The sequence below is a fragment of the Amphiura filiformis genome, chromosome 19 (genome assembly GCF_039555335.1).
Source record: "Amphiura filiformis chromosome 19, Afil_fr2py, whole genome shotgun sequence".
Lineage (NCBI taxonomy): Eukaryota > Metazoa > Echinodermata > Ophiuroidea > Amphilepidida > Amphiuridae > Amphiura > Amphiura filiformis.
Window position 1 is genome coordinate 45,170,527 of NC_092646.1, and position 18,937 is coordinate 45,189,463.

At 35.3% G+C, this 18,937-nt stretch overlaps 1 protein-coding gene across 1 annotated transcript; it reads left to right on the forward strand.

The window, feature by feature from the left end:
• Positions 1–12,298: 12,298 nt before the first annotated feature.
• On the forward strand, positions 12,299–18,247 carry LOC140141357 (uncharacterized). The gene is made up of 5 exons (XM_072163193.1): positions 12,299–13,010; positions 13,467–13,599; positions 14,154–14,294; positions 15,098–15,303; positions 16,165–18,247. Exons 1-5 carry the CDS (start codon positions 12,453–12,455, stop codon positions 17,968–17,970), a joined length of 2,844 nt encoding a protein of 947 aa, XP_072019294.1. The 5' UTR covers positions 12,299–12,452; the 3' UTR covers positions 17,971–18,247.
• The last annotated feature ends 690 nt before the right edge of the window (positions 18,248–18,937 follow it).

Consider the following 18,937-nt stretch of genomic DNA (forward strand, 5'->3'; position numbering starts at 1 on the left):
AGTTCAAAGTTTTTACAAGCCAAATGATAAGTAACTGTCCATTTTCCATGTGAAAACAAGCAGAAATTCATCGTACGCTTTCATATACCGGTATAATAGAATCACTATTTAGCACAACTATGTATGGTTCTTTTACCATTACGCCAAATATCATGAATATGCTTGTACAGTCAATAAATGATCCTCTGAACGTCCTGGGTACAAAAACGCATACTCTCTAAGTTAAGGTTATCTATTGATCTATGATTATTAAACGAAGGTCGTTGAACTCTGCATTTCGGAACGATGCCATTTTGGTGCATACGACACCCACTCAAAATGACACTTAAGTGACACTTTAACATTTGTAAAGTGCAACTCGACTCAAGTTGTGACAATTATACACGTATAGCCAAAACACACTGCAAACAATGTTTTTGTGTCGGGTGTATTCCACCTAAGGGTATAGGATACTCATTTTATTTTCTCTGTCAGTGAAAAAAATATTTGAACTTAATTGTACTTAAGTTCATGTCTTCGAAAAATAAACTCCGTAGTTGGTAGCAAATTTTGTGAATAAGATCATTTAACAAATTTGTCACATCGTGTTGAGTTTCTTATAGTTGAGTTATTTTGGTATTTTTAGAAACGATCGTACTACTTGGAGTTTGTGTAGCACTAAATAGGTCATGATAAGGGGTCAGTGAATTTGTTTTACACAATATGCATGGCTACCGGCAGTTGATGACACTATATTTATTTCACGTATGTACCTATTATCCCTTCACCTTTCATGTCATTCATTGTACCTATAGGGTACTACGTCTACCCTTAATGCTATGTTGCTGAAAATAGCTTAATCTAAAATAGGCTCGCATTCAAGAAAAAAAACTTGCTGATTTAACCACGAAACAAATTAGTATTTTTCTTTTTTTTTATATTGCAGACGACTGTGCTACATTTTGAATCATTGTTTTATTTTCAATACAATTGAACAATATTAAATCGTTACGGCATTCAACATATTTTTTCCAATTGACACAAACATGACATTTACAACGTATATAGCCTATGCCAAAACTACAACCACGATATTGCCAAAATAATTGCGCGTTGCGCGCATTTAAAGTGTACATACTGAAGAGAGAGCGTGCCTAATGGTCAGGGTACTTGCCGTTGGTGCATGCATGAGGTCCCGGGTACAATTACCGCCGGTAGAGATTTGCTGGGTTATTTCACCTTAAATAATAACAACATCTGTAGATTCAATTTTTACTTGTATGTTGCGTGACAAATCAGACAAAAAAACCCAAAAAAAACCCCAAAAACACCCTCGCAATTACAACCCACAAGCACAATATAAAACATCAGAACAGTCAGTAAGATTTTGCAAAATACTGCAAATTTTGTTATTTTATTATATGAAATTTGTGTAATATTTCCTAAAGCCAAATATGTTGATAACCAACGAGTCTGCCGTCCAATATCACATTAAATCTTTTCAATTGAAACAAATTTGCACGCGAGGACATTCACACTGAACTTCGTGCATGCCATTGGCCCGTGTGAACATAGGCCATGTTCACACGGCACGATATGTAAAGGTTTTATATCGATGTTATGCCACGGCGATAATTCTTCATTTCTTTACAAAACAAGTGACTGGGTTTGTGTGAATGTTTACAAATGTTCAGTGTTTTATTGTTGTACATAGAAAGTACAATCACATTTGGGTGAATGTCTTTTTAAGGTCCCCTTCAAAATTTCAATACCTGGCACTGTTTTTCAATCTGTTTCCCCTCAAAAGATTATGAATTCATCACTATGCCGCTCTAAACGCCAGTTGACTTGTTCTCCGGACTTGTTTATGTCGTATACAGTGTACCAACATGACCGATGTTAACTAAGGGTGTCTAACTATTTAGCACAAAGACCCATCCTTTAAAAAACAAAAGTAGGGTATTAGTTTTATAGCAAAGGGGGTCTAACGATAAAACTAAGACACTACGATAAAATCATGGGGGGGCTTAGTTTTATCGTTAGATCCCACTTAGCTATCAAAACTAAGACCCCAATTTTTAGCTATTTGTAAGGCCATTGGAGGTAATTTGTGGTCATTTTAAAGGGGTCTTAGATCATTAGCGTTATTAGACACTCAGGACATAAAATATGTTACATGTACTCGCAACAAGGACTATACAAACATTATTGTTAAATATTAATTGTTAAATATTATTTGCGCATTATTGTTAAATATTATTGTTAAATATTATTTGCATGCGCATCATATAAAGGTATAGCGATTTATGTAAATAGAATTAAGGGCTGTATGAACGTTTGCACAGTATTTTGTGTGGGACATGAGCATGATATCTCGACAGAGAGTACATATCGAATTGCATTGTGAATACAAAGAATGTCCTTCAGATATCAAATAATTTTGATGTTTTTGAAATTCGCGATATAATACACATTTTATGACCAATTGATTCAATTTCCCAAAAAAAACCACCAAAAAAAGTAGGCCTTTTTGGAAAAAAATGTATATCTTCAATAGGAAAGGTCAAAATGTTCGATTGATCGTCGGCTTTTCATCCCAGCTACATACACTTTAAGTAGGCCTACATATAATTGGATTTATAAGGCTTACTTCGAGGACTGTTAAATATCAAAAAATTTTAAACACAGTTACATTTTTAGCAGTTCTAATATAAATAGGCAGTTCATTCCATAGACGTGGAGCTGCGATTGCAAATGATCTGTCACCCCATGTGCGGTTGGATTTTCTTTCTTGAAGAAGTTGCATGTTTCCAGATCGAAGCGTACGGGTGACATAATGATTGGGCTATTCCATTTAAAATCCACACAACCCCTGTGGAAGATTTTGGAAATATCTGCCACAGGGGGAGTATGAATTTCAAATCAAATGAGCACATTAGACAGCTCCATTTGAATTTCATATACCCTCTGAGAAAGATTCGACCTAAATCATCCGCTGAGGAGGATGAGTTTCAAATGGAGCTGCTAATGTGTTAATTCCATTTGAAATTCATACTCCCCCTGTGAAAGATATTTCAAAAATCTTCCACAGGGGTAGTGTGGATTTTAAATGGAATAGCCCATTGTCTTTCAAACTAAAGTCTGCACAAAAAGTAACGCAGCTGTTATAAATACGCCTATAGCTTCAGAACTAATAAGTGTTTTCACAATATTTCAACATAAAAAGAAATTATGTTCTCTATGTTGAAATATTGTGAAAACAATTATTAGTTCTGAATCTACAGGCGTATTTATAACAGCTGAGTTACTTTTTGTGCAGACTTTACATAAACAGACTGTAACAAACTATAAAAATTACGCTTTTTAGGAAAAAAAATAAAAGAGATCATGGAAACAATGTTATATGCAGTAGAATCAGTAACAGGATAACGTTACTTGGTTTCTTTACTATCCTCAATTAACTAAATCGTCCTGAAAACGAGTTGGGCAACTTTTGACATTTTCTCGCATATCAAGCTTGCATCGCGTAAAATTGACTTTCATGATTAGCAATTGCGATTTAACGTTTCAGAAAAAAATGAAAGAGAAATGGCATAAATGTGATATGTATTAAATAGAATCAGAAATATCTTGGCTAACAGAAAAACTTTCTTGGTTTCTTTTCTAGTTTTAGGTTCAAACGCTATGACAAATTTTACTAAATCGCCCGAGCGAGTTGGGCCACTTTTTGCGTAAAATGAACTTTCATGCTTATCGTCAAAGATTTCCGGACAAGAGCAATGCTTTTCATGTTTTTCTTTAACTTAAATTGACATTAGTCAAAAATATGATATATATTTCAAACTTATAAATTAAAATACCACTTCAAATGCTCCATTGTTTAAAATTCCTTCTTAAGAACACCGACTACTCAATTCAGTCACTTTTGCTACACAAAGACAAGAAAGTGGCATAAGATGTTCAGGACCACTTTTATACACTAAATTTTACGATTTTATTGAAACAAAGCTTATGTGGTAGCTTAAGAATTTACCTTTACGACCAATTAAAACTCAAAACAATCAATAGGGTGACCTGTTTGCCTGATATATATTATCTATTATCTATAATATATATCATCTATAATATATATTATCTTTAATATATATTATCTATAATATATATTATAGATATTATATATTATAGATAATAGATAATAATTTTAACATCCGTGCATGCATATGCATGTCATTACTTTTGTGAGTGTGTTTGAATAACGCTTGATTTCAGGGAAAATGCATTCCACCTCCACTCGTACATTTCCACTTTGGAGTTTAACTCATTCACAAGTTAAAAAAACCAAATTGTAAAATTCCCAAACGCTTAAGGTGATGGCCATCGTGTGAACCCGACTTCAGCTGGCGTGTCTGCGGTGTTACCTGGCAGGTTGGTGTGACCAATATTCCCACGTTATAGAAATGGCACACTACATACATGTCAAATGACATGTTGACAAACCATTGGACAAAATAGAAAAACATTTCAATGATACTTTCAAATTGTATTGAAATAAACATCTCAAAAAAAGTAACTAACCCCCCTTAAATAATGACCCTTATTCAAAAACGGGTGATTGTATTACAAATATGTAAAATGCGCTGGAAGCAGAATTTTATTTCTGCACATTTTGACACCTCCTTTGTAGCAATTGACTAAATATTGACGTCACAGCGTACATTTAAATCAATGTAGCCCAAGATTTGAAAGTTGCAGTAAATTCTATTGATTTGGCATTCAGTGTAGGCCCCTAATGGAAGGAAATCTGTGTAATGATATCTGAGTCTTTTTGTATTGTAAAAAATTTGTATGTAAGTGCAACTTTCAAATCTGGACCTCATTACATTAAAATGACCGGTGTTTTATTGTTATCTGAGCTATCGTATCAATGAGGTGTCAAAATGCGCAGAAATAAATTCTGTTTCCAACGCATTTTATAGATTTGTAATACAATAGCCTTTTGAATAATGGCCATTATTTAAGGGGGGTTAGTTACTTTTTTTGAGATGTTTATAATGAACTGTGTAGTGTTTTGGCAATTGTACAAGACCAAATTTATCGTGTCTGTCTCTGCCTCTGGTTAAAGGTGTTATTTCTCATATGTTTGGAGCGAGTCAGTATAATCCGAGTTTTAAGTTGGACGTGTATAAAATAGAAGACTCGGACGCATCCTTATGAATGACAATAATGTTAGTCTAGAGCCCGTACCTTGAAGGTTTCGGACAGGTGGTGGTCGCCGTGCATTCTCTAAATTCAGTAAATTTTCATCGTCAACCGTGTAATTGAATGGGATTGTTTAGGAATTTTAAAACGCTTGAAATATCACAAACAAATAGGCCTATGTTAATAAATAATATAAATACAAGCTAAAACCGTTGGGGTTCGATAATGAACCCCACAAAACAGTAACCGAGTATATGGAAAATACCATACGGCCGGGCGGTTTCACAAGTTACCGGCTCGATCATGCCACTCGCCGCCTGGTTTCGGATTCGTTTGGAGAAGGATATGGTTAGAATGTTAGGGTTATGAGCTGTTAGGTTAAAGTGACAGAAATGGTGTTAAGAAGAGTAATGTAAGCGATATTATATCACTTATGATTCGGACCATAATTTTACAAAGGCCACAACATTTTATACCTATGAGCATGTTTGCAAAGATATTTTCAATGTATGACATGTATGATAGGAACAAATTTAGAATATACTCACGTAGGTAAGCTTATGATGGTCAGGTGCAATAATCCTTTCTCCATACAGGGTAATATAAGTCAGTTTGAAGCATTCATTCTGTATGTTTCACAATATGACCTACATTTGGTACAGGGTAAACTTTAAGTTCAATAATGCCTACGGCTTTATGTTTAATGTCAAGTAGTGTGAATGTCTTACTGTCAAACCATATTACAATAGCCTTGTTCATTCTTTATAATAATAAAAAGGAACTAAGGAAAGAGGAAAAAGAAAGAAAGAAAGAAAGAAAGAAAGAAAGAAAGAAAGAAAGAAAGAAAGAAAGAAAGAAAGAAAGAAAGAAAGAAAGAAAGAAAGAAAGAAAGAAAGAAAGAAAGAAAGAAAGAAAGAAAGAAAGAAAGAAAGAAAGAAAGAAAAAAAAAGAAAGAAAGAAAGAAAGAAAGAAAGAAATAAAGAAATAAATAAATAAATAAATAAATAAATAAATAAATAAATAAATAAATAAATAAATAAATAAATAAATAAATAAATAAATAAATCACTGATTTTAAAAGTTCTAAAACGGGGAGAAAACTATTATTATGATACTCGTCTGATTAATCAACGTAACATTTCTCTCCCGGGGAAGGATATGCCATCTACAGTCCCTCTTATCCCCAACAACATGAACAAGGCCCATGAACAAAGCTGCCCAGGCTAGTGCTTTTCTTCTTTTTAGGTCTCCAGCACTAGAGCTCATCTTGGAACCCAAGTACTTGAAGTCTGTAACATGGTTGATGGTACTACCATAGACTTCAAGTGCTGGTTGGGCGCTACAGTTTGCAGTCATATATTCTGTCTTAGGTACGCTGATGACAAGGCCTAGATCTGCTGCTGCAGTTGCAGTCCTAGTGAGCTGCGACTGGGCACGGGCTATGGAAGATTCCAACAGGGCAATATCAGCAAAATCCAGGTCATTCGGCATCCTAGCAGGATACCTGCTTGCCTTGACCGACGTGGGTAGGTAACAATCGCAGCGTCAATGGTTGATTTTTTCCAGAAGGTAGTCTACCAGGATAATGAACAGGAATGGTGCCAACACGTCACCCTGTAGCACTCCGGTTGTTACTTAGAAAGGCTCTGAGATACGGTACTTCCATCTACCATAACGGCACTATTGGAGTCCTTCTAGAGCACCTGGATGGCATTTACCTTTGGTATTCCATAATGCCGCAGCACTGAAAACATGACGGACCTGTTGATGGAGTCGAAGGCTTTTTTCAAGTCCACAAAAGTAACTGTCAAGGGAAGTTGGTACTCCTTAAAGCCTTCCATGATCCTCCTCAAAATGTGTATTTGCTGAGGACAGCTGCGACCCCCGGGCTGCGACCAGATCTAAAGCCTGGTTGCTTCTCAGTAAAGGATCAATGTGAAGTACGGGATCCTGTTCAAAAGTATCTTGTTGTACGCTTTTGCGGCAATGGACATAGCGAAATACCACGGTAATTTGTCATGAGAGAGAGGTCGCATTTCTTTGGTAGAGGAATGATTACATTTGTGACCCACTGACGTGGCGGTGTCAGCGTTGAGAATACTTCCATACAGAATTCAAGAATCATATCAATCATGCTATCCCCTCCTCCCTGCAGTGCTTCGGCAATTGTAGCACTGTCTGCTGCTGCCATAATAGTCTTCATTGCTGCTATTTCTTTGACTACTTCTTCCTGAGAGGGGGCTCATTGATGATATAATCATAGACGATATAATTTGGTTCACCTCAAGTTTGGTAGTGACGTCAATACTCTTTCGCGGTTGCGCCGCAAGCGTGCCGACAAATCGCTCCTGTACGCGTGCGTGTACACTCAGGGCGTTTAACTTTACGCGCGCGATTCGATGTTGTGCACAAGTTTAACAGAACTAACATACTGCTCATTATTAGAGCGCCGCCACAGGTACTGTTTGTTAAAATTGGCTCCTTCTGAGAGCTACAATTTGCATTCACAAAAGAACAGCACAACCAGCTGAACTGACCACTTCAACTAATTGAATGGACCCACTTGACTGACCAGTTCTGACTCCGCCCACTGATCTGATCTTATAAAAACATATGGTAGAAAGTTTGTTATTGGCTATTTGGGTACATTCACTAATGCAATTGACTAAGGAAATTGACGAATGACAGAGCTTGTTTCATAACATGTTTGGCTAGAGGAGACCTTGCTCCAGTCCAGCGAATGTTTTTGAAGACCGTGGAGTCCTGTACAGGAAAATGGCAGACCGCTGAAGTTTTGGCTGGTAAGTAACATGCAAATAAACTGTATATTTCTTTTTTTTCTTGTAAATTTATGAAATTATACATATTCACTAGACTTCTGTAATTATTTAGGAGTAAAATGATACCATACATGTGAAAATTGGTTCAGTAGTTTTTTCAATATAAGTTCATTAGAAATGTCATGTCGAGTCCATGTTGGAAAAGTTTTGCATAGCAACGTATGTTTCTGTACACAGTTTGTTACCAAGCTTTTAAGCTTACTGAAATAATACACTTATTTTGCGTGGAGTTAAGAAAAACAAGTATTTATACATTCAATGTTATCATTTTAATTCATTACATTGTGTTTAATTAATACTGAAGCACACAAATACGATAAAAATATGAAGTTTTTTCATGTCAGTGACAGTGTGTTTATGCCCTGTGCCAGTGTGTTGACCAATTTAGTACATCCACTGTATTGATTGATTTATGTATGATTTCCTGTGTGGCACTGATGCATAATGGTACACATGGACAGACACAGTTGGATCTGTATTGATTATTAGTCTAGGGATTTCTTGTATGGTAATTTTGGTCAATGACTCCATCAATATTATTATAAATAAATATAATCATTTCAGTGTGATAAGGCCCTTCGCACTTGATCGCGTCCAAAATTGAAAATCTCAAAAAATTAATTATTTTATTTTTATTTCTAATTTTCTGCTTTAAAATAACTTTCAACTACTTCTACTTGCCATTTTCTGACTTTAATAATATCAACAATAATGATGAATAAACAAGGAGTACAACTCCACCTTCACTTATTTATAAAATCAAATATTGTTGTAAAATGCCCGCTCTAGTCAAAACGAATCAATAGTTGCTTGTAATAGTTCAAAATAAATAAAGAAAATGAAAGATAATTAATAATTAAAAGTCACCTCGTCCCTTTTTCAAAATCTTTAACAGGAAACTAATAATCAAGTGTGAAGGGCCTTAAATACTATGTTCATGCAAAGTCACATAAATTTGATGCTTTGATCAGTTTGATGCTAAGAGATGCCACTCTTATAGATAGAATTAGTTTGAAATGATCGATGTCGTTCAGGGCAAATTGAAGCAAATGACAAGTGCTTCAAAAGGCATGCGACATTAAAATAGTTGTCATTCTATCTGTGAATAAGAGTGTTGTCCCATTGTAATGTAATGTAAGATATAAATAGAGTATGTAGTTATTTATTCTAGGCATGGGAACGTTTGACGATACCATCAAACGCATGTCGCATTTATGATCTGTTAAGCGCTTTAGCAATTGCGTTACCTGTAACACGGAAGTCATTTTTAACTTTCAATTTTTCAAGTTCTTCAATCATGCTAATCGACAGTTGAAAGTAACAAAATCTGAAAAAAATTGTTTGATTAGCGTAAACAAACGGACCCTAAAAATAGACCAGAGTCCAGACCCTAGACTTTTTTTCATAAATTTTTGCACAAAAATAATTTCTTTTTTAAAATTCCAATTTACGCAATTTACTGCTTAAAATGTGTGTTAAAAATGAACAACCGAACTACATATTTTTTACGCTAATCAAACAATTTATGTAGGCCTTATTTCCAATGCATGCTTATCGCTTTTTTGACAATCGAGTCACAATAATCATCAAAGACTTGGAACAAGTCTAAGCACTTAAAATCTTGAGTATTTGACAAAATTGTGCTCAAATTTCACTTTTTTTTATATTACTATAATTAAATAATTGATTAGAAAAATGAAACATGTCTTTTCCCAGAATTAGAATGCATTTAACTGAAATTAGTCTTAGTACAAGTCTTGGGCTTGATTGTCACTCACAGCTTTTAAAAGAAAAACACCATGTAAAAACTCATGTTTTTGGCCCTTCGACCTAAAAAAAAAAAAAAAATCGCTTGATTAGCGTAAACAGACCGACCCTAAAAATAGGCCAGAGTTCAGACCCTATAGACTTTTTTCGTAAAATTTTTGCAAAAAAATATAAAAAATTTTTTACAAAATTTCCAATTTACGCAATTTACAGCTTAAAATGTGTGTTAAAAATGCCGACCGAACTACATATTTTTTTACGCCAATCAAACAATTTATTTAGGCCTTATTTCCAATGCATACTTGTATAACATGCATTTTTGACATGTTTTCTGACAATCGAGTCACAAAAATCAAAGACTTGGAACGAGTCTAAGCACTCAAAATTTTGACAAAATTTTGCTCAAATTTCACTTTTTTTGTTACTATAATTAAATGATTGATTTTTAAAATGAAACATATCTTTTCCCAGAATTAGAATGCATAAACTGAAATTAGTCTTAGTACAAGTCCTTGGGCTTGATTGTCACTCACAGCTTTTAAAAGAAAAACACCATAAAAACTCATGTTTTTGGCCCTTAGGCCTAAAAAAAAATGTTTGATTGGCGTAAACAGACGGACCCTAAAAATAGGCCAGAGTTCAGCACAAAAATATATAAATTTTTTACAAAAATTCCAATTTGGGCAATTTACAGCTTAAAATGTGTGTTTAAAATGCCGAATTTAATTACATGTTTTTTATGCCAATCAAACAATTTATTTAGGCCTTATTTCCAATGCATGCTTAGATTTAGATAACATGCATTTTTGGCATGTTTTCTGACAATCGAGTCACAAAGACTTGGAACGAGTCTAAGCACTCAAAATCTTGAGTATTTGACAAAATTTTGCTCAAATTTCACTTTTTTTGTTACCGGTACCATACTATAATTAAATGATTGATTTTTAAAATGAAACATGTCTTTTCCCAGAATTAGAATGCATAAACCCCGGGGCATAAACTGAAATTAGTCTTAGTACAAGTCCTTGGGCTTGATTGTCACAGCATATGTGTAGGCCTTCTGCGTTTTGTTACCTGTGCCAAATTTTCTGTACACATGTATTTCTATCTCTAACACATTTTCTATAATTTGTTGATCTGTTTTCAGATTTGCTGTTGTCTACAATTCTACGTTTATTTGCATGAACTGGCTAGGGCGAACTGGTTAAATCGCCTCATCACAACATTGGTCATAGACATGTTTTAGACAAGAGTTGGTTCCAAGTGACTCATTAATTTAAGCTATAAATTAATTGAATTAATATTGGGCTTTTAAACCGATCATACATTGTGTTGCATACCCAAAAAAAAATGCAATTCTGTTGCATTATATTTTGTACATTGTGAATTGATTGAACATGTCAGTCTAAAGTAACTTGCTCTTGTGTATTAAAGCAAGACAAGCTAGGATACAACATACATGTACATGTAGCCTTAACTGCTTTTGAAATTGTTGTTTTACAAATACATAATTCTTTTTTGTAAATAATTGATGTTGAACTGAAAATTGAAAAGTTACTGTTACTGAATCGTGCAACTTTCCTGAAAAAGTCTTGAAGTTTGGTACAGTATATTTTTTTAAAAACCTGCCGGTTTCCACATGCAATAATTCAATTGGCAATATGTGGTAAATAATACAAATTGGCTCAACTATTGAATTGGTTCATGTCATTCCTTCCTCTGTTGGCTGGTGCATTTACATGTAGTTTATCTTGAATCTAAAATGTAGTACAAAGTCATGCAATAATTGTAATTAATTGCTAAAGGAGAGTGATGTACATGTATTAATTTTGTATTATATATTTTTTGTAATGGGCAGTGCAAGTTGATTCAAGGAAATTTTGTCCTGAAATTATTTGGTTATTATTTTGATATAGGGAATTTCATTTGTTGCAAGTTATAAACATTGTAGTTCCATTCATTTCTAAGGCGTGTTTTAGAAACAAATTTACAATGTAACCTGTCTCATTTTTTGCTGCACTTCAGTACCGTACTCTATATATCAACATAAAACCATAGTTAAACATTATCAAATCACTTGCATGCCTTGAAATTTTTGTAATTGCTAATGTATCATCACCATGGCTCAAAGCATCAGAGGTATGTATTCGAAAGGTACTAGTGGTCAGCACAAGCCATATTTTAAAAATTCATGTAAGAAGCGTAAACGTTCTCTGAAACTTGAAGTCAATGATGATGTTATATTTAAGGCTAAGTCAGGGGATGTTGGTAAACACAGTTTTTATGTGGGTCGGGTCAGTAGGAAGATAGATAATTTCAATTGTGTTGTTACATCAGATGTGCAAGATGGGAGGGAATACACAATATCGTGGCAAGAAAATCCACAGATGGTCAAAGACTTGGTATTAAAACCAGTAGATTTGGTAAAGGGTACAACTGTCCTTGTGTCATGGAAAGTTGTAACAGGGTTTGTCAAGTGATACCGCACAGGTGGTTGAGGTTGTGGACACCAGTTATTTGTGGGTGAAACCAGATGACAGTCACTCAACAGGGTGTGTGCGAGTGCACATTGACAATATATGCAAGACAACACATGACAACCAAATTTTGAACCAGGATGTGGACTCAATCACAGTCAGCCATGAAGATGTTAACATCATCAGGCTAATGCTTAGTGCAACACAGAGCGAACTAAATGCTATAACATCGACATATCACAATGTACTTGCAGAACTCAAACAAGAAAGCAACAACAACAGTGATCTAAAGTGTCAGATGTCAGAACTGCAACAGTTGTATGATGACTCGCTGAATACTGTAAAAGAGTACAAACAACAATTGTTGGACTCTGTAAACACAAGTCAAGAACAATCCACACTGCAAGACATCATCCTTCGTCATACGAAGGACCTGGAGGAGAAGCAAACTGAAATTCTCAGATTGGATGCCACAATTCAAATACTCCGTGAAGAAAATAAACGGCAAGAAGAAGAAATTAGAAACCTCCACCAGGACAATTGCAGGCTCCAAGAAATCCTGAAGGAGAGGAACATTAAATATGAACAAAGACCTGCTGGTGGAGACAATGTTGTGAGGGTGCGGAAGATTGGGACTACCAGCAAAAGGCCTGAAAGTTTCTACCCACTGTCAATCCCAAATGCAAACAGTTCCAGCAGTACAGCAGGCAGAATGACACTCAAGAGACGAGCAGAGCAGTTGAATCAGGTAAGATTAAATATGTTTTGCAAAAGAGACCTATATTTTTTGTTCAAAATGTTATCCATCGCTGCCAGTGTACATTGTACGGCCTGTCACATTCCGGATTTACAAAGTAAACTCAAAACAAGCCATTTATCGATATGTTTTATTTGTTATGTTGACAGTCTGTTTGGGACATTGTGACTTAAGTTACTGTATGACGATTGACGAATTAAAAATGTTCATGCACATCCCTCTGGATACATGCATGTAATGTTCAGACTTCAGACATTTTAAGTTGGAAATTTGAATCTTGAAAAATCTTATTTGATGATGACTCCTGGTCCATGGGAATTTGATCTCAAAATGTTGGATAGTTGAGTGTCTGTGTTAAGAAAGCAATGTAATCTTTGTGGAATCACGCATACATGTAGGATTTGCTATTTTAAAACCTGTATTTGGTTATTTGTTTTCCCTTTTCAGGTCCTGCACATCATTTCTGCACGTAAGGATCCCTCCCAAGCTGATATTGTCCAAACACTTGCCCAATTTTTGCGCCAATATCCTGACATTGCCCTACCTGCCTGTAAGACTGCTAGGATAAGTTTCCAGACTGGTGAGTTAAAATAATTAAATAAAAATAAAAGCTGATGTGATCCAAACACTTGCAACTTTTTTACATCAGTCATCCTGACATTGTCATCCCAGCGTGCAAGACAGCCCAAATAAGTTGATTTTATATGGAATAAAAACTATGTTAATTAATATACTTCATCAACACACACTGTACATGTACAGTCAGTACTTGCGTGAATATTCTTTGGCTGGTCATACATGCATGTTGATGCAATAAACTTTATTGAATCGGGTATTGAATAAACACGATTGAGTTCAGTCAAATACATCAAGTCTTTTTATGAGATCTAATTAAACTGGTCATTAATAATAAGGACACATATGATATTGCAAATAGTAATAAACAGATTTGTATTACTGTACTCAATACTCATACCATACAATTTCAGTACTTGTTCCCATACTCATGGCATAGGACCCGTTCAAATGATACTCATGATGGGTCCCAATTCAAGTCACAATAAATATGAATTGAAGAAATACAAGCATGTGTCTGTAACATTCTACCATTCTTGTTTCTTTTACGTTCATCAGATATAAGTCCAAAAGATGCTGTGGACCTAAAGGTTCTGTTACGCTTGCCAATGAGCAGGATGAGAGATCTAAGAAGATATCTAAGCAGATTAAAGATCCGTCTTTTGCCGTCAGATCGTCATCTGTACAAGGAAATGTCTGGTAAGTAAAAGTGTAAATTAATTTAATTATGAATGCATACTTATTTTCTTTTCGGCAATTATTTTGCTTCACAGTATGTTTTCTAGGTTGGGAAAATAAAAAAAAGTAACTCCTCAATCTGTTAATGACTCCACATTGGAACTGGAACTAAGAAAGTCTTGCTGTGGTCTTGGTATACATATATATTTCCATGGTTTAAGGCATGCACATGGTAACAGTAGTTTTATTTACAAAAATAAAAACTTTAACAAAAATTTGATAAAGTTTTATTTATTAAAATTAAAAGTTTATTTCTTCAAACTCACACATGTAGTATACAGTGGCATATCTAGATTTGCATGTTGGTGCTACTCCAATTGATGTGGTCCCTCAATCAGGCTATTGTTGCGCTGTGTGGCCATCCGATGGCTCAAGCTACGCTTCTGAGTATATAACAGTATATTAGGCATACCCATCCTGTTTATTTCAACAGTTATATCCAATCAATGAAAATCTGAAGTGTAAATGTACATTGTAAATTTGAAAACATTATGTGACATGATTTGCTCGATGGGCGCCATCCCAATTAAAGGAGGCATTTTTGAAAATTAAAAGTTATGAAGTTTTTTGATGTCTATTTTCTTATGTATTTTATTGTTTCTTTACTTTCTTACTCCATATTTTTGCCTTTATCTCAATTTCAAATTCAAATTTGTCGCCTTTGTCCCTCATTGACCAGATCGTGTCACATATGTATATGTCTGTATTCTGGTATGATGATGGTGATAATAAAAAATAACATCACTTTTTTATGTATTATGTAGGTCGCCAGTACATGGGAGAAGAGTCAGTTGAAGTTGGTATCATCAACCTGCAGAAGACGGGACAATCTCTAGCTGATACACCAGTGGCATATTTCAGGGTAAAGTGCTTGAAAGACTACATTGCCAGCCACATAGAGAAACAACTGGATATGAACAACACATGGCATGATGACAATTTCAACCAAGAATTATGGCTTAAGATTGGGGTATGTGCTATTTGTATTGCAAAATTGAGAAGGTAGAATCTTTCACATTGTATTGAATTTTCCACTCACTGCTTAAAGGGAGTAACCCTATTGGTTTAGGATTATGGAATGTCTTCAAACTTACATACAATGTCAAATATTGATCTCTATGCATCTATGTAAAAAAACCGAGAACATTTCAGCATCAATGTGAATGAATTAGCAAGCCAAAACGATGGTACGTGTGACTTGCATTGTGGTCCTGCATCATGTTTATAGTGATACATGCAAATGTATGCCATATTCTCGGACCGTATTAAACTTCATTCAAGAAGAAACAGCGATTTGATGCCAATATATAGTTCACTTACTTGTTATAGAAAGTGTGCACATAGCATTTATTGCTGCATGTAATCATAAAGGAGTATTAGTCTTGGTATGTAGCAGTTTTGCTAAAATGGGTCGACTACAAATTGAGTGTTTTCTTCGGAAATACATCCAGTAGGAAAGTCAAGTTTCAGAATGGTAATGTGAAAAATGTGATCGATGTAATATGATGCCAAAATCTCATCAACAATGAGGTAAACTGGGGGGATGATGGTGTCGATCAGATCACATGCCTTTAAAAGCCCATGTTCTATATCCGAAGCATTATTCTCACTTTTCACCATCAAATTGGACATTTTTGTATCAGTGGAAACCCTTATTCTTTGTATGGATTTTACAAGCCAAAATGTAGCATAGTATTAACCCATTTTAATTTTTTCTCAGTTTTCAACAGGGCTTTAAAATGACCATTTGCCATTTATTATAATTATTAGTACATGTAATGTAAGTACATGTAAATAATGTTATCTCTCTCTCTCTCTTCTCTTTCTTCAGGGTGATAAAGGTGGCACAACAACTAAGATGGCTTTCCAGCTGGTCAACCAAAATGCCCCAAATTCGTCAGCTTCCACCAATATCATCTCCATGTTTGAAGCGACAGACACATACATCAACTTGAAAGAGGTGTTCAGCAATTTAAGTGAACAAATTTCTGAATTGATGAAAGTGAAACGAATTAGAGTTGGTGGGAAGATGTACCCGCTACGGGTGTTCTACTTTGGGGACACCGAATTTTTATGCAAAGTGTTTGGACACATGGGTGCTTCTTCAAGCTACCCTTGCCTATGGTGCCATGTTCAGTTAAAACAGTTACGTCATCCCAATGGGAAAGCCCACTCCCCAATGAAGAAAGGTCAAGATGGGAAATGGATTCCAGATGAAGACTGGCCAGAGAATCGAACACTTCATTCATTCCAGCAAGATATTGCAAATCTACTGGCTGAAGAAGAAGACGGTGCAAGTGCAAGGGTTAGTGGCCGTGACCATCACAGCATTAGCAAAAGACCAATATTACCACTACCTTCAGATATCAAACAGATTGTTCCTCCGTCTTTGCACATTATTCTTGGTCTCGTTGTCCGGTACTTCAAACTACTTGAAACCGAGTGTCGGAAATTGGACCAAGATGGTGTGCAATGCCGAGATGAACAACTGGCAAACACATGGCAAAAGTCCTCGGAAGATGCCAAGCAAGCTGAGGTGCTCTTGCATGAGGCGCGAGAAGCATTGCAGGAAGAAAATGACATCCTGGATGGGTTACAAAAAGCTTGTAGGGGTAGAGTAAGAAATGGCATGGTTTTGCAACCTTGCAGCATGCCTCTGTGTAAATTACATGTAAGTAAGCCAAAAGGTGTCAACCCAAAGGACATTCCTTGGATACAGTGTGTTAACTGTGGGGAAGGTGACTCCAAAGGCTGGTTTCATGATTTTTGTGTTGGTATGACTGAGGAGGATGCATCAAGTGAAGAAAATGATGGGTTTGTATGCCCAGTATGTACAGGTGATGTTGCAGGGCCCAATGATGTTATTGAAATACAAGAGGAAAGGGTAGCAAAGCAGAAAGAGCAGGTAGAACAAACAAATGAAGATTATGAAAACAAAAAACAGGTTCTTGACAGTGTGTATGAAAAGGTGGTTAATAGTAGAGGAAGCCTTGAAAAGCAGCTTAATGACAAGTTAGAAAATGAATTACATGTAAAACGGCAGGCTTATCATAGCCAATGCTTCGTAGGTAATCATTGCAAGCGAATTTTGGAAGGTACGGATGTATTGATAAGTGTTTTGCCAGACACAGAAGAGGTGAAAACACTCAAGAGTAAAATGTATGGGCTTTTTGGGCGATTAAGAGCGATCTTTCGTTTCTTTAGATCAAAGTTTTTGACGGAACAGGAGGTAAGGGCTCTTTGTATGAGGTGCTGGGAATTAGGTTTATGGTTTCCCAAGAACTTTCCTGAAGAAACCATACCACCCAAGCTACATTTTCTGATATGTCACATCCCAGAGTGTGCCCAAAAGTGGAAGACCATAGGCTTGCTGTCAGAACATGGTATTGAAAGCATTCATAAGGATATTAATGCAATAGAAAGAATTTATTGTACCGTAAGGGATAGCCAAGAAAGAATGCGACTGGTGATTGGAAGCCATCAACAAACAACCCAAACTTCGAATACGGCTATTCAAGTAACTGCCAACGCCAAGAAGACATGTTACATAGATGGATGCAAAGGTCGCTATAAATTGACTCAAGACAAAAAAGCAAGAAAGTGCCAAAAGTGTAATCACACAATTCAAGTGAACTAATTGTTGTTAAGTTTATGGAAAGGTGTGCATGAACATCATGATGTATGTTAATGGTGCATTTTATGATTTCAAGACACTGTTTTGAAGTTATATAAATTAAATGCCTTCAATGCCATGTTCTGACAGCAAGCCTGGTCTTATCCAAAATTTCAGTTGTTTCGGATTTTACGTTATGCAAGTTGTGCATGATAACATGTATTTATACAGGATTATATAATTCATGTACATGTAGGCCCTTGTAATTTCCATCTGATTCAACAGTTTACCAAGGGTACAAATCTGCACAATATTTTTGAAGTTGTTGTCCTTTAAACCGTTAAATAATAACTGTTATATTAATAACTATAGTACATGAAACGTTACATTTTGTTTGCATAAAATTATGCAATAAATGAGTTTAACATGGTGTATTCTTTAATATCCAATATTTGTATATAGGCATACATGTATAGCCTGTATTTTTGTGGTTGAGTATATTTCTCAAAGCGGTGCATAATCATGTATATTGCATGTTTATAAAGGAGGATAGTTCAGGTGGAGCTAGGCACCCTGGCACTATGGCTAAGAGTGTGAATACCGATTCCTGGAGTAAATTTAATTGACAAAATGGTGACCCAAAACATACCATGATTACCTGTATATAATGAAATAATGTACAGAATTTCCCCTGCAGTTTTCTGCCATTTTGCAACCCACCTTTAAGCCAAATAGCATGCTAATATATATCTAATACATGTTAACATGTATAATCATCAGAATTAGAGCATAGACCATTCAATGGTCTACATTTATGTGTAACATAAATTGTGTTCTATCGTGATAATGATTTTGTTGAAATAATGTTACTTTGTTCATAGACAGCCACTATGTAAAACACTCCGGTTTTGACATCCATCACTTTTATGTAATACACACTACGATATATGCCTAGGGATAATGTGTATGTTGTAATACACCATATAAATTT

What these genes read in the sequence shown, in the direction of transcription:
- LOC140141357 (XM_072163193.1), top strand. Translation starts at nt 12,453, where the DNA reads ATGCTTAGTGCAACACAGAGCGAACTAAATGCTATAACATCGACATAT. An exon ending in TAGGATAAGTTTCCAGACTG is followed by an intron (nt 13,600 to 14,153) that starts GTGAGTTAAAAT and finishes TACGTTCATCAG; the next exon opens with ATATAAGTCCAAAAGATGCT. An exon ending in TCTGTACAAGGAAATGTCTG is followed by an intron (nt 14,295 to 15,097) that starts GTAAGTAAAAGT and finishes TGTATTATGTAG; the next exon opens with GTCGCCAGTACATGGGAGAA.